The sequence below is a fragment of the Pseudonaja textilis genome, chromosome 1 (assembly GCF_049901715.1).
Source record: "Pseudonaja textilis isolate UNSWEBS1 chromosome 1, rPseTex1.2, whole genome shotgun sequence".
Classification (NCBI taxonomy): Eukaryota; Metazoa; Chordata; class Lepidosauria; order Squamata; family Elapidae; genus Pseudonaja; species Pseudonaja textilis.
In genome coordinates this window covers 80,754,197-80,776,660 of record NC_141990.1, presented here as the reverse complement: position 1 = coordinate 80,776,660, position 22,464 = coordinate 80,754,197, and the positions used below count along the sequence as shown (strand labels likewise).

The following is a 22,464-nucleotide window of genomic DNA, read 5'->3' as shown; positions in this document are numbered from 1 at the left end:
ATTCCTTCTCGTGCCCTGTCAAGTTAATTATTCCAGCATGGTTTGTTTGGATTTTTAGTTACAGTTTGTATGTACTTTGTTTTCAGACTGAATTTCCTCCACTTAAAGACTGTTCCTGGGAGAGTTTTTCTCCAGCCGAAGGTATCCTGGACATTGGGGGCAAAGTTAGAGATAATAAAGGGACTCTTCTTGCTTATTTGACTGTTTTGCCTTTGTGCCATGCCCTGGATCATCACACCATCCTTCCAAGGTAGATAAAATGAGGACCCAGATTGTTGGGGGCAATATGCTGACATTGTAAACCACTCAGAGAGTGCTGTAAAGCACTATGGAGCAGTATGTAATTCTACTTAGAACTTGATATATTTTTCTAAACCATATGTACCATCAATAAGAAAAAACCATGTTACTATTGCCACAAATTCTAATTAACCTAGAGACTCAAATGACTTTAAAATTAGGATCCAAATTAGAAGTACTGAAAATATTCATGTAACTTAAATTTAAAGAAACTACAAGCCTTTGGCATAGTAAGGTATCAAAGGCATCTGTGTTACTATTAGACTCCAAATATGAAAGGAAAATGAGGATGCTCACAGTGACTCATGTTTTAGTTACTCCTGTTTAGATTTCTGTAATGTGTTCTACATGGGGAAACTGCTGAAGAATACTCAAAAACTGATCCAGAACGCAGTGGCATAGGCAGTTTTCTGGCATTTCTTGTTTATTCTCATATAACAATGCACTGGCTCTCAGTAGGTTTCTGGGTGCAATTGAAGCTGCTATATATCCATGGCCAGGTTATTTGAGGGACCACCTTTCTCCTATTGTCTCTACCATCCCATCAGAGCTAGAAGAGAAGGCATGCTCTGGGTTCCCTTTATTAAACAATGTCATCTTGCTGGACCAAAAGGTCCAGTCTTCCCAATGGCACAACCTGCCCTGTGGAACAGCTTCCCACCAGAGGGTCAGATAGACCAAATCCTGTAAAACTTTTGCAAGATATTGAAGATCTGATTGTTTCTCAGGCATTCAGATCAATGGGTAGGTGGTGATACTATTGCTGACAAGTGCAGTTAACAATTTGTTCTTGGGCACCAGAGGAACATGTTAGGGTGGTTTGTTTCAATCTTGAAAACTGCTCAGAGGTCACTTGTGTGAGAAGAGTAATAACAGAAATGATATAAATAAATAAAATATTTTCCCCTATGAGACTGACTAAACACTGAGGCCATCACAGAAAGTCCTCTTCCAGATATTCCTTTCTGACTTTCAAACCATAATGGGGGGTGGGAAACATGGAAAAGGGTCTTTCCTTTTCTCCAACTAAGGCTAAAAGATCTGGGCTACAACTCCTGCCATGATTATGTGGCAGGCATACAATATAGAAACTGCTCGATCTTGCTTACCCTCTCCCAGTTGTCTGAATTTATACCACCCAAATTTGGTAGGCTTATCTCAGACTATAAAAGTTCGTCCAATTATAAGCAAGCTTTTCAGGGTATCTACTCCTTAAGAGAAGGAAACAATTTTAATTATCTTCATCAATCATCTGCTCTGGGAAGCAGACAATGATCTAATGTCAGCAGCAATGGACCCATATAATATATATTTTAAAATAAAGAAAAATAAAATAGGTATTTTATTGTAGATTACATCAAATTATACTGGTATATAACAGCAAGTATAAAGAGTAAGTGGAGGGTTTTTTTTTCTGTTTTTGTTCTAGAGACCTTCTTAGAATAGCAGAATTAGGAAAATGGATTCAAATGCCTTACAAATCACAACAGTAGTTGTCTTTGGCCTAATAGGGTACAAGTTGTCATTTTCAAATTTATAAATTCAGTCTCCAGTTTTATGTTTGATGTCTCCAGAAGATGATATAAATTCCTAACTCACAAAGCCAGAAACAGTCTGTTCTACAGATTGTCTGCTCATCCATAATTCAGGATTATAGACTAAAAAAAAAGATTGTATATAAGCACAACAGAAGTTAAATATCTTAAAAACTTCTGCTTGATCTGCTTGACTTGCAGGAAAAATCAGCTATTACCAACTGAAGCCTTTTTGTTTTGAGAAGTAAGAAAATAAGCAAAAAGGTTTAGAATATCCTAATAAATGCCTATGTGTCGCTCCCATCTTTGTTCTCATGAATATGTTTCACTACTATTCAATATAATTTGAATTACAAATTAGACGCTTCCAAATATTTAAAGAAATCAATTTGTAAATATATTACAAAATATTATCCTTCATTTCTTCTTTATGGCCAACAATATTACAATAGATAATGACAAGAACTTAGAAATCTATAATAGCCAAAACTAAACACTGGAAAACCTCTTGGAATTCCTTCAAAACTAAGTTCTCTCTATGTCTGTTCTTATTGTTCTTTGTCTGTCATCTCACTTTTTTTGGTCATATCAAAATTTAAGACTATGGATGCTAGACTGTTCTGAGAGAACAGCAGAAAGAAAGAACCAGATGCCACTTCAGAAATAATTTCAGAAAAGTGGATGTAGCATGTTGAAGGAAAGACTAATCAAATCTTAAAACACTCAGGTTAGATGCTTAAAGTCTATGTATTTAGGCTCTACACACAACAGATCCCCATGTTTCACTGAAAACTCAAAATAAACCCTTTAGGTTCTGTTTTAATCACTTACCTTGGAGTCTCTGCATCACTCCAGCAATATCTCGAGATGTTCTTCCTGCTAGTCTTGAGGATGCCATTGTGCCACGTGGCAATGGTGTTGTTTTTTTCTGCATAGTTCTCTATCTGAAGTGCAACATTTCAACTGTTCTCTTTATAAAGCATCGTTAGTTGCAGAATGGCATGCCATAGCAAGTCATGGCAGCTTTAAGCGGTAGCTATATAGCTGTCTGGCTTGCCACTGTATTAGAATTGTTCTCATTCAATAGCTTGCAATTCAGGCCTGAAAAGATATAGAAATACACAAGAAAGTTGAGCGAACACCTGTACGTTGGTATAAAAACAGTTTCCATACTTCCACTAGATCAGACATTTAGAAATCTGGTTGATTGGCTACTCCATGTGACTAATGACTTAATACTATGAATTGCATTGGTAAAATAGAACAAGAAATTGTGCACTATATATCAACAGTAAGCTTTACAAATTGTTATGAACTTCTATTTTGAGCAAACCTTAGAATTCACATTAATGCAGCACAGTAGGTCAAAATGTTTAATGTCATTATTGCAGAAAATTTAAGTAGTTAGAAAATGAATATTATAGAACACACTATTTAATGGACATCTCAGTTATTCTGAGATTGCAACCCAGGCTGCTATAATAACAATCCCACCACGTTTCTTTTTCTGTACTAACACAGCTTAAAGACATATTTGTTTCCAAAAAGTGATTGATACTTACACATTTTCAGAGAAAATTTGTTATGCTCTAAAATACTGGATTGTTTGCTTAGGAAATTCTCTTTTTCCTGTTCTAGCTGAGAACTAGCCAAGTTACTGAACAAATGCTTCATAAAAATCAATATAGTGATGATAGAAAAAACCAGGTTCCTTCAAAAAGGCTCATATGTAAGGAAAGAAAGATATTTAAGATGAAACAAAATGGGTCAACAAACCAAAGACTTCCTGAGGCTTTCATAAATGTCTTTATCTATTTTATTATTTTATATGCTTTTTACCACGTATTTGCTAGGCTTAGGAAAGGGGTAGGAGTACTAGCTAAGGCCGTGATGGCAAACCTATGGCACATGTGCCGGAAGTGGCACGCGGAGCCATTTCTGCCGGCATGCAAGCTGTCGCCCGGAACTGATCCTGCACAAGTGTGTATGCCCCCCACCAGCTGATTGTCAGGTATCTGCTGTGCATATGTGGGAGACATGGGAGTATGCGCAGTGGGGTGGGGTGCATGTAGGGAGGGTCGTGCACACATACGCACAGGCGCCGATGCAGGGTGTTGCGTTCATATGTACAGAGGTGTGCGGCACGGGGGGTCATGCACGCATTGGATTATGGGTTCAGGCATGAGTGCGCATGCACGCATTTTCAGCGCGCGATGACGAAAAGGTTAGCCATCATTGAGCTAAGGAGTGTGGGGGTGCTGCAGAGGAATGGAGGAGCCGGGGGAAAGGCTGTGGAGGCCTTACAGAGCCTGTATACAAATCCAGGGAGGCCAAGGAAGGCCTGACGCAAGTCACCATGAGTTGGGGGGGCGGGGCTAGTAGACGTTGCATACAAACTGGAAGGTGCTAGAGGCAGGAGCAACCTCTAAAGTAATTTACAATCATCCCTGCTGGCTTCCTCATTGTCTTTGCTTGTGAGAAGCCAGCAAGGAAGGCTGAAAATGACAGTCTTGTGTCTGTCACTCTCTGCAGTGTTGTCACGGTGAGCCTGTCACCCGAACACCCAGATCGCAAACATGTAACCCCATAGGAGCTGCAATGGCCACAACATTAAGAACTGATCATACGTCCATTTTTTCAGCACTGCTAACAGATAGTCCTCGACTTACGACCACAATTGAGCCCAAGATTTCTGTTACTAAGTGAAACATTTGTTAAGTGAATTTTGCCTCACTTAGCGACCTTTCTTGCCATAGTTGTTCAGTGAATCACTGCAGTTGTTAAATTAGTAACCCAGCTGTTGTTTTCCCATTGACTTTTCTTGTCAGAAGGTCGCAAAAGGTGATCACATGATTCCAGGACATTACAATTGTCATAAATATGAACCAGTTGCCAAGCATCCAAATTTCTATCCCATGACTGGGGATGCTGAATCGGTCATAAATGTGAAAAATGGTCATGTCACTTTTTTCAGTGTCGTCGTAACTTTGAATGTTCACTAAATGAATGTTATAAGTCGAGGATTATCTGTAATTTTGAGCAGGCACTGAACAAATGGATGTAATTTGAAAACTACCTTTATTTATACTTGATTAAGATGAGCTGTTGATTGATAGTTAATTTTGTCAAGTTTATCCACTTTGCTCAAGTTTATCCACCTGCTATTAAGGGAGGGTCTTTCCTATCTACCTCCCTTCTCTCAATCAGCAAAAAACTATACTGGTATGAAACTGCTGATTTCCGTGCTAACTTCTCTCCAGCCCCATTGTTGCTGCTCAGTCCTGTTAGCAAAGCTAAACTGGTTAACACCTTATAGCTGGTTGAAAGAGTTTATGGAAAGGTTGAGAGGGAAGTGTGCATGTTAGATCATACATTTATATGCAGGGGTGTCGAACTGGTGGCCCTCGGGCTGGATGCATCACACGCAGGCCACGCCCACCCCAGCTCCGCTAATGGGAAAAATGTTGCAAAAGTCACATGATGGCAATGTGATGTGGCGAGCTTGACACCTGTGATTTATAGTAATACTACTAAAAATGACTTAAAACTAACTCACTTATGGGTTGAGGATAAGACGAGGGCAATTGTGAAAACAAGGAAGAAAATAAACCATCTCAGGACATGATTATGCCTAGATTAAATACAAGTGGGCACAAAGTCTAAAATTTGCAACAAGCAAGCATAATTCTAAGCAAAAGAAGACTCCCACACACAAATGTGCAGAGAAGATTTGTTATATATTACAAAAATCTATATCTATCTTAAAAGATAGAAACTAAATTGTTATGGATAAAATTAAAGAAAATAGAGAGGATACTACTTTAATCAAACCTTATGTTCATTTCAGCAATATGAAGAATTCAGCAAAATCACATGAAATAATAAATTTATATTTAGTTTTGTTTATATTATTTTATTTCATACAAAACTGATTTTACAGGATGAAATACTGCACATACATGTGGCCAATTTTGTATGGTACATGAACTCCTATAGTATTTTAAAGCTACTCATAAGAAGAGTCACAAGTAATTAAAATATCAGATCTATTGTCAACTAATCCAACGCTTTGCAAGAATCTATTAAACCTTCCCCAATAGATAGAAATCTCCAACAGAGAGGATTTTATTTCAGAGATTTCTTGAGTCAGCCGAAGTATTTAATTTCAACCTCTTTGATTTGTCTAGCCTTCGATTTTAAGAGAAACAGGTCTACAACCTCTTGCACATGACATTTTCTATTTTGCAAGTTAAATGTAACTTTTTTTATAAGGTGTTTTTAATTGTTTGCATGATCTATAGCTCTTTGACAATTCTTCATTGGACTTGGACCTATTATGAATCTGGTATCCTCTGAACCATCTTTAGATTTTATATATCTCTTTTCAAGTGTAATGCCCAGAAGAGGACATAATTTATGAATTTTTATTTATTTATTCATCAAATATATATAGCTGTTCATCTCACCCAAAACAAGTGTGGGCAGTGCAAAACAATGGATACTATTCCATGTGCTACCTAAACCCTTTAAAATATAATGAAACTGTATGAGACAATTAGCCATCAAATTTGTTATATAATACTAATATCTAGATTTATCTAAATACAAATACTGAGGAAATTGTAAATTACTGCCCATTATCAGGACTTAGTGTTTCTGCTACTCTGCATTGCAGTGCATAAACCTTTTCAGTTACTGTGTAAATTCTATTTGTTCATCTCCAGCCAATGGTTAGCTAAACCCCTCGATCCCCTTTATAAGCCAGGTTTCCCCAATCCTGTATCCATGTATTTGACTTTTCCTGCTGCTTGATCTTACACCTAATATAACTGAGTATCATCCTGTTTGGATATGGCCCAATGTTCAAGACTGTAGGGGTCATTTTGAATCATGATTTTGTCCTCTAAAGTGTTAGAGCTTGGCATCATCTGCAAAATTCATAAATATTTTATCTTCTAGGTGATTTATAAAGTTGCTGAACCACACAGATTGATGGGCCATTTACAAGCGCCTTTTGGGTATGCTTCAGCTTACATTTATATATCCTGAGATACTTTCTCAAACACTTTACAGGGAGTTGTCATTTAACAAGTACTTGAGGTTATGACAGTGCTGAATGTGGAGTTGTGATGGCCCCATCGGAAGCTGGTTTGTAGGAAGAGCTGGAACTAAGACCATCCAATGGGGTTGTATGTCTCTCCAGACACATCCTGAAAGCCTGGGGACTGAGGATGATAGAGTGCTAGGCATAGAGGGAAGTGGTTGACTGGACAGGGAGATGCCTGCCCTAACAAAAGCAGGGGAGGATCGGCTACTGATGGTCAGCAGTGAGAAAAGGCTACAGATCACCTCTGATGAAGAACAGCTGTCTCCCCCGCCCAATATGCAGGCATGTAGAGCAGAGTGGAAGGAAGCACAGAAGAGGCCAGCCACACAAGGAACACCTAGATTGGTTTGGGGTGATTTAGTCAGACACAGGGAGAAGGTGCATTTCTCAGGAACAACCATTTGCTTTGACATGCATGAATTCTGAAACATGCTTTGTGGACTCTGAACCTTGTTTGTGGACTACGGTCCTTGTTTGTAGACTCTAAAGCTTGTTTGTAGATCCAGGACTTCCTCCTTACCTTGTGGATCAGCTCTGGTAATTATTGGATATAGTTTGTGGGACCGGGTTCCGCTAACTATGTGTGGCTGCCTTGGGGGAAAATTGGGGTGGAGCTTTACCAGCACCCTTGGAGGCCACCTGCCACTGTATAGCTGTGCAATAAGCAGACTGTATTGGTACCTGGACCTGCCAGCATGACTCAGGTGAGAAGAGTAGTACTTACAACCAGTCCTCAAAGGTCTAGCCATCCAACCCTTACATGGTCACCTGATTGTGATTTGGGTGCTTGGCAACTAGCTTGCACTTAGGACAGTGGTAGTAACCATATGATTACCATTGCTATTTCCACTGCTGGTTTCCCAGAAGCAAAGTCAATGGGAAAGCTAGCAGGGAAAGGCATAAGTTGCTCTAGTAAGTCACTTCCACCCCACTCAGCAATAACCACCCTCAGCCTTGCCATGTTTGTACTTTGCAGGCCACTTGTCATGATCTAGGGATCAGATAATCACTATGGATGTGAAAAGGGTGCTCCAGCAGGACCTGTAGAATGTCATCCTCTGGGGACACAAAGCCAAGAGGCTGATCAAACATAGGCCCCACTTGATCAGCTGGAGAAGTCAGATGATGATGAGAGGTAGTCCTGACCCACGATCCTTCATCGGGAGTAATTACCGTATTTATCGGCGTATAACACGCACAGGCGTATAACACGCATTCCCTTTAAGAGGGAAATTTCAGGAAAAAAATATGCGGCGGGCGCAGCGCTGACATCACGTCATGACGCTGCGCCGCCGCTAGGCACTATTGGGAACGGGACATCGGCGTATAACACGCATACATCATTTGCCCCCTATTTTCAGGGGGAAAAAGTGCGTGTTATACGCCGATAAATACGGTATCTCATCTCTGGCTATTGTATGTGATGTTTGTTTGGACTCTGCTTGTGGTATTCCGGACTGAAAACCCTAACTAGGCTCTCAGAACCTTGAACTGGATTTTGAGTATTCTTCTGCACACTCCTGTTAAATTCAGCCTTTCAGGGAAGCTCTTTCTAGAGATTCTGTTTTGGTTTGCATTCCTTGTCTGCTGTTATTTCTGACCTTGAATAAACTAATTACTATACCGTGTGTGTGTGTGTGTGTGTGTGTGTGTGTGTGTGTGTGCACATTTGAAACCAGGAGCTGGATATAAGCCGTGCACCTTTCCTCACTGTGCTGGTCTCCTGCACACTCATCCTTGCCTAGCAGCAGCATCTATCTACCAGTCTGCTTGTAAGCTGCTTAGGACTTCTTTAATGATCTTCATTTAACAATGGCAATGGAGAGTACCAGAATTACTGTAGCCAAGCATCACATTTTATGACTGCATGGCTTAGCAATGGAAATTCTGGTTCCAATCACCATTGTTAACTGAGGATTACCTACATTGAGCAAGTATACTATATCCACAGAGTTTCCTTGGTTTTTATTTTCAAATAACTATCAGTTTTGTCAATATTTTAGATTTTAATTTCTCTTGCTCTGGAGACAAATTTGATTAAAATAGTGTTTTAATCAATTTTAAGAAGTGCCCCCAATCATATTAAAAATCATGTTCTCAGAGACAACAGATGCAAATAAGGCATTAAACAATCTTATGTATCTACCTTTCTGCAAGAGAGATGTTGCTTTTGTTTGTTTATTCAATTTTGCATTTTGTACTATCCTAATTTCATGCTGAACTTTCTGACTCAATTCTTACCAGTTCACTCTTCATCTAAATAGGTTTCCTTAAAGCTTCCAATTTGTATTTTTGTCATGAAGTTGGGTGTGTTTATGCTTTCATTTTCTAATTTCTACAGCACTCCTATCTCTGTTGGCTTTGTCTATGTAACAGGATAAATGGCCTTCCTTAAGTCAAGATCTATGACTGACTTGTCCCAGTTTTTCTCATAGATATTTTGAATGTCAATGTGATATGGTTATTTTCCCCTAAGGAGCCTAACACCTTAGATTCAATGTCCAATAGAGTTTGACTGTTGTCATTTAAAAACTTATTTTTGAAATAAAAAATAAATTTTATATGTTCATTATGGTTGAAAACTAGATTTCCCCCCTTGAAAAGTAGGCAGATTATTCTTGATGAACAGACTCTTGTATTGTTAATGACTCCCAATTCTTTCACAAAGGGGAAAATAGGGTCTATTCACAAGTTACATTCACCAAGCCCAATCCTGCATTTCTGGGATAAGATGGGATACAAGTAATCAGTTATTACAATAATTGTATTACATGGTGCCCTTTGGATGCTTAAATTAAATGACTGAGTGTTCCCAATATTAATCTAAAGCAATTATCTTCATTAGAATGGAAATTGTCCATCACATGCAGAACATGAAAATGGACATCTGAGTTCACACAATATTTTTCTCCGCTCATGTTTTCTTCTTACCCTCAGCAATCTGGAGACACAAGATGAGAACAAGGTGATCAAAAATATTAACAGGTGTTTAAAAATAATGAAATGTGAAATATAACATACTTTGTTTATGAGTCACAGAGTGTGAAAGAGGCATTTGGGCCATCAAGTCTACCTCCTTCCATTCAATACAGGAAATCAAATTAAAGCATCACCAAAATGTCTATCTAGCCCAGGGCTGTCAAACTCCTGGCCCGTAGGCCGGATACTTCAAGTGCTGGCCACACCCACACCCAGTTTAGCGAAGTGGAAAAAAGTCCTGATACATTACATGACACCAACATGAGTTTGACACTCCTGGTCTAGGCTCTCTTTGATCATATCTAATGAAGGAAAATTTATCACCACTCTAGGTAAACTGCTCTTTCAATTAGGAATTTTTCCTACCCTCCTCATGAAATCTGCCTTCCTATAATTTATGAACATTATTCCATACCCCATACTCTAGAACAGGCTTTCTCAACCTTTTTTGTCCAGAGGAATCCAGGAAAAGAATTTTCAGGTCTCAGAGAAGCTCATGCATAAAAATATGAAAATCACAACACAGTTCACTTCTAACCTACACAATCCACATTTTACAATATTTACAACAGCAAAGCAGTAGGCTTGCAGATGACTTGAGACCCATAAAAATCTCACCTGTTCTGATCCAGGCTTAGCAGAACCCAGAAACACACTCCTTATCCCCCCCCCCAAAAAAAACCCTTTATTTAGTTACTGTGAATTCATGACATACACACACAGAAAAAGTCCTGGCAATAATCCTCCCAAGGGTTAATTTTAAGAACAGACCTTATCAGTCCTTGGATAGTTGCCAGGCTGAGAGCTTCCAGTCGCAAAGCTATAAATTAAATACCTAGCAAGGAATCCCTGTGAGGGACAAACTCTGATAAGCAAATCTTCCAAAAGAAATATGAACTAATTGTCCCCTTTTGCTTCTATCTATTCCCCAGGGAGGGGCTATTCAGCATCCACATGTGCCTTTCCTTCCAAGTTGTCCCCTGTTCCTTAATTGTTCTCCTCTCCTGACAGCTCTGCGCATCTGGAACAGGCTCCAGCTATTCTTCTTCCCCACCTATCTCCAACTCCATAGGCAGCTGAAAAATGTCAGACAGGTCTGATCCCATCTCTGCTTCTGACGCAGAGCATCCATCAGAGCCTTCCCCAGACTCCAGGACTGGCCCAAGTTCCTCCCCAACCTCCTCACTGTCCGAGTCTGCTGGCAGCTGGCATGCCACAACACCACCACTACAAATGCTAGCATTGTATGGTGCATGAAGTTCAAATTTTTTAAATTTGTTTTCAATCCCTGTCTCATGTGGAATCCCTAGCAACCTCTTCTGACACCTACAGTATAAATTCCATGGAGCCTAGTTGAGAAAGGTTACGGGGTGGGCAATTAATTTTCTCAAGGAGCTACATGAGAAACTGGGGCTGTTGTGTCTGCCGAATCAATAGGACCAACACAATACTGTGAAGGTGCGTAGGCACGCATGCACATATATAAATTGAAAAAAAACAATAGCAGTCACCTTCAAATTAAAAGTAATGCAGTTGTATTGCCTGCATGCCATACATTTACATTCAGTTTCTAATTTCAGAGTGATCCCATGCAGGGCAGATGAGAACAGCCAAAGGCTTAGAAGCCTGAGGTCTGTAAAATGCCCAGGTCTATTCTAGAATAATGCAGAAACAGTCATGCCCTTTTTTCTTTGAGGTGACATCTTTTCATGTATTCACAAAATGCTATCTTCTCCCTGAAATTATTCCTTCTGAAGGCTAAACATATCTAGCCCTTCCATCTCAATTTCCATTCCTACTTGACAGGAAGAGATAATCTAACTTGCTGTCTATACATATATCACTGCCCCTCTTGACCATCTTTAGAGAAAGGCTTTGCACACAATTGCACACACAGTAATTTTTAGCCCAAGACCCAAAATACTCTTACAAAGTGCTACTCTGTATATGGCTGATGTCCAGACCTTTTCAGCACATGTTGTTAATTCAGGACAAGACAATCATGCTACTGTGTCAAATGAACACTAAATCCAAACTAACAACATTAATTTTGGCACTGCATAAGTAAAAAAAAAAAACTTCCTCCAACCGTAATATAAAATCGAAGGAGTGCTAAGAGCTTCAGCATTTTAAGAAGTTCATTTATCTTCTATTGCTAGTCATTGGTAATAATCTTCAAATCTTTGATTTATTTGTAATTTTTCTCCACATGTAATGAAAGTTGAAAGACAATTTCTAGTGAAAGAGCTATGTCAGAACAAAACATTAACACAAAAACTACTGTGGCAATCAGGACAAATTATAACATAAGCTTTTCTAAAGATGAAAATAGAGATTTTGCCCTAACAGTAAATGAGTCTCACACTCATACACAAACACACTCACATTCATCGGTGTTAAAATTTTCTAGCAACCTGTTCAAGTGTTTGTTAGAAAAAGTTTAAGTTTAAATAATTACAAAATATTATTTTCTGTTTCTAAGCATGATTACATCTGAGTTTAGTTGAAATTACATATGAGTAATAATTTTCTTCCGAATATATGTTCAGAAATAAATACTAAATTGAAAGAAACACATGCAGGTAAATATATGACTGCAGCCATAAATGGTAATCCTGCTATTGTAACCTATTTGTCAGAATCAAAGATGATTGATGCAGAAACATATGGTAATAAGACATAATGAGAGAATGACATATGAATATAAAATTAGTAGGGTAGCATAAGATAAATTTGTTTCTGGTATTTCGGAATTATATATCTTAAGATATAGGGTTAAACACAGTTACAGTTACAGTAGTTACCTTTCAAATAGAAAATATTTTATTTTCCTTAACTAGGGCCTATATTATATCATATTATATAATTTGCTAATAGAGGTAGTTGTTGACTTACAAAAGTAATTTAATGATCCGTCAAAGTTATAATGACACTGAAAAAGGTGACTTATGACCATTTTTCACAGGATTGTTGCAGTATCCCCATGGTCATGTGATGAAAATTTAAATGTTTGGCAACTGACTCATATTTATGACGGTTGCAGTGTCCCCGGAACATGTGATCACCTTTTGCAACTGTAGAAAGTTAGCACCCACCCCACTCCTAGAAAAATGAAATATCCTAGGAAATATTAAAAAGGTAGAATATTTCCCCTATAAAAAGAATAGAAACTCAGAAACAGAAACTTACCTCAGAGAGGGAGGAACTCAGTCCCACACCTTTGCTAATGGGCCATTAAGGCCTAGGCCAGAGTATTCTACATAATAACAGCCTCTACCCATCTCACTACCTGGCCTGGGAAGATTGTATCAGCCAACACTCAGGTGAAGCCATGGGGTCCAGACAAAGCCTACAAAGTTAGCTAAGACCCCCGCCCCTGGGAGTCTGACAGCCAATGGGATACATTTCTTACACAGGAACAGGAAAAACTAAGATAGGGCCCAACAGAGGTTATAAAACTAAGGGTCTCTCAGCATCTCAGCATCATTTTTCCTTCTTTCTTCATCAAGGGCTTGTGATCCTGTCCACCATTAAACCATCTTTCCAAACAGCCTCCATGTTTCCAGTGTCTTTTCCCCCACTTGGAACTGAACCCAGAAGGATAATTCTTCCAACACAACCTTCTGAGAAGTGAAATCAATGGTCAAGCCAGATTCACTTAACAACTCTGTTACTCACTTAACAGCTGCAGTGACTCATTTAACAACTGTGGCATGAGAGGCCATAAAAATGGGGCAAAACTCACCTAACAACTGTCTCACTTAGCAACAAAAAATTGGGGCTCACCTGTAGTTCTAAGTCCCGGACTTCCTGTATAGTAGAACTGAGCTAAGGCCTAAAAAGGACTGAATACATTTACTCTGAATTTGTGGGAACCTCTTTCTGCCCCATCATCCCAAGGTGGTTTAGCATTCAGAAAGGCATTCAGAAACCATTACTTTTTTGTTCTTTTTTTAATCCTTCCCAATCCCAGAGAATGTTTGGAAGGAATTATGTAAAAGAGGTCAACATTCTTCCTGACAATCAGAAAAGAATGGGATCTAGTTTGGTATGGCAAGAGAAGTCAACAAAAGAAAGACCAATTTCAAAAATGAGCCAGTTCTGGCTGGACAGGCTGTGGAGCAAAAAATTCAGAAAACAGATTTCACAGTGCATCACCGTGAGAGAGGAAGCTGGCATTGGCACAGAATGTTGCTCACTGTTCCATTCTAAGCCCCTCCATTCAGGTCACATGACCCCAAGCAGAGCTACGATTAAAGAATTGATTTAATAGAATTTCAGTAATCATATTCTGCATGTTTCCCCTAGTTTGTTCTTTTTTCTATAAATGGCTTAAAACAGAATTTATAGATACCCAGTTCTAGTCCTGTTTTACTCCAAGGGTGGGACTCTTTTTCACAGAAGCAGCCCATAGTTACATACCTATCTCCAAATATCTCTTCACAATCGCTTGTAGATATATTGCTACCATGTTGAGGACTCAAAAGTTCTATTCCATTTCTTATGTACACTAAAATAACCTCTTTCTATTTTTCAATAGAAGCATTTTCTTATAATGCATACTCACTTCCAATGCTTATTGTTTGTTTGTTTATTTATTTGGGTACTTACTTCCAATCACCCCACTGAAATAAGCATACAGCTTAATAAGAACATCGGTTTGCATTTTAGCCAGGTGAAGCTTAAACATACCTATTTCTAAAGCCTATGAACTTTAATGGTTTAAATCCAAGTTAAGGATGAGTTTGTGCTCTTCAAAAATATTTTTTTTGAAATCTATTAGGCCCTCTCCCTTATTTGGCAGATTTTCCTCTATTCGAAAAGTATTGGATTAATTATAGATGCTGATTCATATTGCTATTGTTTTGTGTTTTAATCATAACAGAACACTCTTAAACATATTAGGTATCCACAACCATACGTCTAAAAATGAAAGTCACATAAACACTTTTGAAACTTTGAAAATGCCTGGAAATTAATTCAAGTTGTTTCATAGGCGAAGCTAATTACACTGTTACAACCATCTGTATAAGTTGTTACATATTAGAGCAATTTATAGATAAGGTGTTTTTTTTTTAAGTATTAGTTGATACAAATGTTTCATAAGATGCTCTGACCAAAAACAAGTTTAACTAGCTGAGATAACCTCCTACAAAGCTGAACTGCATTAAATGGATTGGTCATTGAATTCTCACAGGCAAGTAGCTCAACAGTTAGATGTCAGTTACTATGTCTGATTAAATGTGAATATATATTACTACAGGTAGTTCCATCCAGTACCAATTTAACACTTCTTGTCAGAACTCTGTTGAAGGTGTTATAAATTCAACAGCCATTTGATAAAAGGAAAGGGGGGGGCGCGGGAGCGGAGTGAGTCAATTCTTCCTCAGCAAAAGTTGTCCTGCTTTCAGTTACACGAGTTGAAAACCAAGATTCAGAAATGCAGGTGCATTTACTCTACTGTGCAAACTGCCCATCTTGGCAACCTTCCTACCCTCTCCTTCATTTGAATTGACTTGTGCGTGTGTGCGGTTTTTTTTTTTACTCAATCTGGAACCCAACACTCCCACACTTCAGATTTAGCTTTACAACCCAATTAAGTCAATCACCCTTAAATAAATCCTCGCCGCCGCTCCCCCCCCGCCCCCCGCATTCCCTTAGCCATTAGCCAAGTCATCTTGGGTCCAACTATACATGGACTCAACTGCTTTGGGGACCGCCGGAGCGACAACAGATTTCGTTTTGGAGGTGCAGCATCCATCACCCAGTGCACGCGTGCACATTTTGAACTGCAACTCGCTCCTTAACTCCGGAAATGCCCCCCAAGGCATGCTGTACCTGCCCCAATTCAAGCTCTCTCCTTTCACGGACATGACGGCGCAGAAAGCAGAAGCATCGCCTCTGCAAGTAAAGCAGGCGGATAGAAATCGCGTCGCCCGTACCTTTCTTCACGCTCCGAGGCGGCCGGCGACGGTGTGCAATTCCCTCGCCGCCTCTCCAAACTGTCCTCTTCAAAACGACGCGCCTGACCCCCCAACAACCTCCCGCTTGAATCTCCCCAGAGCTCCGGAGCGGCTGGACAGCCACGGCAGGTTCCCTGGTTACCGAGGGCAACAATCCCACCCCAGCGACAGCCGCGCACAACGCACACTACACACACATTACACTACAAACGAACGGGCAGGCGCGCACGCAGCCACCGAGAGGTATATGGCACTACTGCACCTAAGGGGAGAACGGGTTCTCAGGAAAGCCCCGCCTCTTTCTCGCCTCCCTTAACGGAGCGCGCAGGGCTCTTCTTCCTTCGGTGGCTGGCTTTTTTTTTTTTAAACTCCCTTAGTCGGGAGGGAGGCTAAAACGGAAGGAAGGCAGGAAAGAGAGCAGGTGCGTGCGCGCCTACCAGGACGGTTAGCGGGGCTGAGGGGAACGGAACCCGACGGCCTCTCTCCCAAGATAGGGCTGAGCAGAGATGCTGCGCCAGAGCCAGGCCCGGACGGGTCTACGGCGGGCGGGCGGGCGGGCACGCGCGGTGCGATCCAAGGGCGCGAGACAGGCTCCGAGGCGCCCTCTTTGAGTCCGAGGATCCGAGCGCGCGCTCCTGCCCGGGGAAGTCTGCTGCTTGTGGCGATTCGCCGCCAACCAGGAGCAGCTATTGGGGCATTTGTGGCCCGCCGAGTGTGGTTTCCCTCCGCTCCCGCCTCTCTCTTTTTCTCCCCCTCCGCAGAAAACATTCCCCAAAAGATTTATCGAGCGGTTTAGCCGCAGCGCGTACAGCCCAATTTGTGGCCAGGGCGAGCGTGTAACGTTTCTGGGGGGAAGGATCAAGATGTGTGTGCGTGAGAGATGATGTGTGTGTATATACTACATATATATATATATATATATATATATATATATATATATATATATATATATGTATATGTATATGTATATGTATATGTATATGTATATGTATATGTATATGTATATGTATATGTATATAGTAGGGAGGCGGAAGAAGAGCCTCCATTTTTCTACAAGGGCAGAGAAAGCCTCTCGCGCGACCGAGCGACGGTAGATAGAAGAGAGACGAGTTACGGTTTGGGTAGCCAATGTTCGCCTCGCTTTCTGAACCGCCATCCAAAAGAGGAACCTCTGCAAAAAGAAAAAGAAAAAAAAGCGCGGTTCGTTTCTTCCACTTGCACTTGAAATGTCAGGTGCACGTCAAGTACTTTCACTCGGCTTAATATAGCAAGTCGCGACATCTTAAGTCTCATGTTTATAGGTAAGACTTGGCGATGTTATTACCCCCCACCCCGCCCCCAGGTCTGGCTCTCATGAAACTTACAGTTAGGCCTTGCAATTGGGACCAGGATTTCTGTTGTTAAGCAAGGTGAGCCTCACTCGCTTTTAACGACCTTTTTTTCTTTTTTCTTTTTTTGGGACCAAGGTTGGTAAGTGACTCCTTGCAGTTGTTAAGTGACTCACACAGTTGTTAAGCAAATCTGGCTCCCCCCCCCCACTTTCCTTGTCTGAAGCCAGCTGAGAAGGTTACAAATGGTGATCATATGACCCTGGGACAGTGCAGCCATCATAAATAAATGCTAGTTGCCAAGCACCTGAATTTTGATCCTGTAACTAGGGAGGTTGCAACTCTCCTCTAAGTGCAAAGGACCAGTTGCCAGCCACTTTCTTCATTGCCATTGTAACTTTGAAGGATCCCTAAACAAACGATGGCAAGTCGAGGATCAGCCTTCCCTTTCTGAGGTTCTTTTCCTGCTGGTTTTGTGTTGGGTTGTTGTTTTTTGTTTTTGTTTTGCATTTTCTATTTTTTTCTATAAAACTTGTGGTTTTTTTGTAGATAAAGTTCTTTTTATTTTTAAACACAAACATACACATACAAAAACATAAAAACATAAAATCCTCTTCCATTTTATATACATACAGTGTGTCCATTGGTTACGTATCTTTTGTGCTCTACTTTTTATCAGTCATTTACTCACAATTTATATCAATCTTCACACTGTCAAACTAACATATGTTTACATATTTATCAGTTATTAATCATCCATGACTATACTATTGCTGACAAGTGGAGTTAACAATTTGTTCTTGGGCACCAGAGGAACATGTTAGGGTGGTTTGTTTCAATCTTGAAAACTGCTCAGAGGTCACTTGTGTGAGAAGAGTAATAACAGAAATGATATAAATAAATAAAATATTTTCCCCTATGAGACTGACTAAACACTGAGGCCATCACAGAAAGTCCTCTTCCAGATATTCCTTTCTGACTTTCAAACCATAATGGGGGGTGGGAAACATGGAAAAGGGTCTTTCCTTTTCTCCAACTAAGGCTAAAAGATCTGGGCTACAACTCCTGCCATGATTATATGGCAGGCATACAATATAGAAACTGCTCGATCTTGCTTACCCTCTCCCAGTTGTCTGAATTTATACCACCCAAATTTGGTAGGCTTATCTCAGACTATAAAAGTTCGTCCAATTATAAGCAAGCTTTTCAGGATATCTACTCCTTAAGAGAAGGAAACAATTTTAATTATCTTCATCAATCATCTGCTCTGGGAAGCAGACAATGATCTAATGTCAGCAGCAACTGACCCATATAATATATATTTTAACAATCCATCTGGACCTGGAGCTTTCCCAGAATTCTGTTTTTTTAAGGCTTCTGTTAGTTCCATCATTGTTATATTTCCTTCTAACGTTGTTTCAATATTTTTGGGTATCTGAGGTAAATTTGCTTTTTGAAGATATTGCTTGATTTTTTCTTCTTGAATATTCTCTTGAAAGTATAGTTTTCCATAGTAATCTTGTATAATTTTCTTCTTCTCATTTCCACCACAAACCTGTCTTTCTTTATTTATCAATTGGCTAATTCTTCTTGCTTCTTTTTCCTTTCTCAGTTTATAAGCTAGCCACCTGTCTGGTTTATTTGCATCTTCAAAGTAATTTGGTTTCGCACTTTTAATTTTTTGTGCTAATTCCTCTTTTTCCATTAGTCCCATTTTATGTTTAATTATATCCATTTTATTTTTAATGTCTTTTTTTTGTGGGGACTTCTGTAAGTCTTCTTCCAGTCTTTTACAGTCATCCTCTAATGTCTTAAATATCCTTTTCTGTTTTATGTTTCTTCTCCTAGTATAATCTATTATCAAGCCTCTTGTGTAGGCCTTCATCGTGTCCCAGAGATTCTGTGAAGATGTATCCTCTTTTCTATTTTCTTTGAAGAGGAAAACAAGTTCTTTCTCTATTTTCTGTTTAAAGTCTTTTTCTTTCAGAATCATATTATTTAGAGTCCATCTGGATCTCTTCTTATATCCTTTCCAAATAACTGATATTGATTATGATCTGCTCGTGTTCTTGTTTCTATTTCAATCTGTCATACATTAGTCAATAATTCTGCTGACATCCATATCATATCTATTCTAGACCAGGATGTGTGTCTATTTGAATAAAAAGTATATTGCTTACTTTCCGCATTTCTCTCTCTCCATGCATCTTTTAAATTAAATTCTTCTATTATTCGAAGGAAGGGTTTTGGTAGTATCTTTCTTTTTTTTGTTGTTTTCTGTGTTTTATAGTCTAACCAGTCATTAATTATTCCATTAAGATCACCCATCATGCAGATATCAACATAGTCCAAATCAGTTATTTTTGTAATTTCCTATAAAATTCTTCTTGTTTATCATTCGGGGCATAAATTGCAATTAAAAGTGTTTTAATGCTGTTATCCGTTATCTCCACCATCAAAATCCTTCCATCATCATCTGTATAAATTAGTTCTGCCAAATTGTTTCTTTAATATATAATGCCACACCTCTTCTTCTCGATTGTGCTAGCGATGTGAATAATTTCCCTAATTTTTCTTGTTTTAGTATATATTCATGTTGCTTTTTAATATGTACCTCTTGTAAGCAGATTATATCAAATTTTAATTTATCTAATTTGTGAAATACTTTCCTTCTTTTAATAGCCGAATTAAGTCCATTTATGTTAATTGTAATCAATTTTCTTTCATCCATGTTAAGCTTTATAGGAGGGTTTTATTGATCTAGTAGATCTCAATTCTCGTTCTCTGGGTTCACCACCTACTGCATCTTCTTCTTTTTCTTTTTCAATTACTGCTATAGACTCCTCTTGGAATTCAATTAGTGACTCTTCCTTTCTTTCTTCTTCCTCCTTTTCTCTAAAGTATTCTAAGTAGAATAGCTCAGCTTTTCCAACTGTGTCAGTTCTGTGTCTTTGTTCCTGCCAAGTGAACAAAAGGCCTTACTCCTCTTTTAAGTAACTCTTTAGTCAAGAATAAATATTCTCTTCTCATCTCTCTTACTCTTCTTGGTATCTGTTTCAGCACCACAATTTTTTTATTTTTATATTTTAGTGTTTTCTCTCTCACCACCTGGAGCATCCGTGTCTTAATACTCTTCTTAGTAAATCTGATGTGAACTTCTCTTGGTACTCTATTCCTCATTTAGACACGTAGACATGAATCACTTCATCCATCCTATCCATCATCTTTTCTTTAGTTATTTCCAGTACTTCTGCCAATATTTCTGCCATTATTTCAGCAAGGTTTTCACTTTTCCCTTCTTCTATATTTTGAAATCTTAAGTAAAATTCTGATTTGTCTATTTCCCATCCGAATGATTCACCCCTACCCTTCTCGATATCACTCAAACGAATATCAATATCTCCAATTTTCTTATCTCTTTGTATATCTTCTTCAATTTTTTTGGAATCTGTCTTCATATTTCATCATCATCTGTTGAATCTTTTCCACTTTTTCATCTGTCTTTTCAATTTTTTGGTCAATTTTCTGAATTCCTTGAATGATCACTTCCTTCTATTTCTCTTTTTCCTGTTGTAATATTGTCTGTATAGATCGTTGTCCTCCAGATGGTGAGGGGGTTGGTATCAAAGAAGCTGGGGCTGTTGTCTTTCTACTCATCTTGTAATGCTTATCTGTAAAGAAAGAGAGAGAGAAAAGAAAAAAAAAGAGGGAAAGGAAAAAGGAAAAAGAAAATAAAACCCCGAAGGCAAGCAGTTGCCACTCCAAAGGAAAAAAGGAAAAAGAAACTCTTCAGGTACTTGTATACCTTAATCCGATTATTTGCAATGGTAGATGTAAAAAGTAAAAAAGAAAAAGGGAAAAAAAGAAAAATATTCTATATGTTCCTCTTAATAGTCAAAAAGAAAACCAAAATAAAAGGTTTACATTCTAGTTCCTGGTTTGAAAAGTTAAAATCCAATTAGAGAGAAAAAAAAGAGCCCCACTAGTGGGGGTGGGGGTTAGAAAGGGAAGCAAGAGGTAAAAAGCAATTCTAATATAAAACAAGCCTCTGCCGCCAAATATCCAAGGCTCTTTGATGAATCAGCTCAGAGTTTTTCAAGGTCACTTCAATCTTCTTTCTTTCAACTTCAACTCCAGACTCCCAACTATCTGCTCAGAAATGAGCACCTGAATAAACAAACTGCCACGCTCATCTCTATCTTTTCCAATACACAGCTCAACAGTCCTTGATTGTAACACAAACTAGTGAAAGGAAAAAGAAACAATGTATCCAAGCCTCTGCTCAGCAGTGCTACTTGCTTTCCTTCACTTTCACTTCCCCCTCCTCAATCTACAGCCAGGAACTACAAGAAAGAAAGAAAAAAGTAGAATCCCCCCCCTTTTTTTAAAGGGAGAGAAATGAATCTTGAATCAAGAAGAAGAGTCTTGATCAAAAAAGAATTTTCAAAAGGATTGTTTAAAAAAGGAGAAGGAAATACAAACAGAAATAAAAAGATTAAAAAGTACCAGTCCAGCTTAAAAAGTAAAACAGCTTTGCCAAGTTCAAAATTCCAACAAAAAGGGGCAGAAAAAGGACAAAACTTTCACTTTGACAATTAATACCGCCGCTTAAACTCTTTCCTCTTCAGTTTTAGTCCGCTTTCATTTTTTCAGGGTGTTCTCTCCAAGAAATAATAGGTAAAAGTTCATCTCACCAAACTGACACACTTTCTTCCAATCTCTTTCATTCCAGAGCTGTCCCAGCTTCAGCAGCTTGGGAGGCTGCCTCTCTGCCACCGGCAAAAAGGGCTTTCCCTGGATCAACCAGGGACTTTGCTATGTCCCTGGGATCAAGAGGATGTGCCCTTGTCAATCACCATCTCTACGGGACGGTTTAGGTCCATGGGGACCGACCAGCAGCTGAGATATCGACGGTGATCTTGGAGAATCAAGATCTCCCATCCAACCGTCAGGACGCCAGCTCCGCCCTCTCCTATAAAACTTGTTAAGATAAATATATATTTATTGGTAATAAAACTATTCTGCAGATTGTTGTGTTTCTATACTTTTCACACGACACATGTTTTTGTGATGCTTGATACAAAGGTCATCAGTTCTCAATTCCAATCAAAACTATTTGGGTATTTGGCTTTTTTAAAAAAAAAAAATTGTACATTTGTGTTTTCCAATCAGCCACAGATTCACTCATTGGTGATTTTAAAACTACACTACTATACTGGAATATGCTTTATTGGTAGTTATTAGGATAATTT

The 22,464-nt window shown here is 39.0% G+C and overlaps 1 protein-coding gene and 1 long non-coding RNA gene across 2 annotated transcripts in view; one reads left to right on the top strand and one right to left on the bottom strand.

Annotated features, from left to right (window-relative positions):
- The window catches only part of LOC148127697 (nesprin-1-like), a 63,113-nt gene extending 46,992 nt beyond the window's left edge, over nucleotides 1-16,121 (bottom strand). Inside the window, exons 1-2 of the mRNA XM_087913478.1 lie at nucleotides 15,864-16,121; nucleotides 2,667-2,936 (exon numbers count right to left, since the gene is read on the bottom strand). Of these exons, the coding sequence (XP_087769604.1) occupies nucleotides 2,667-2,769 (103 nt within the window). The 5' untranslated portion in view covers nucleotides 2,770-2,936; nucleotides 15,864-16,121. The remainder of the gene's footprint in view (nucleotides 1-2,666; nucleotides 2,937-15,863) is intronic.
- A 57-nt stretch (nucleotides 16,122-16,178) lies between these two features.
- On the top strand, nucleotides 16,179-22,228 carry LOC148127696 (uncharacterized). Its single transcript, XR_015744715.1, has 2 exons — nucleotides 16,179-16,305; nucleotides 21,945-22,228. It is a non-coding gene; the product is annotated as an uncharacterized LOC148127696 (long non-coding RNA).
- The last annotated feature ends 236 nt before the right edge of the window (nucleotides 22,229-22,464 follow it).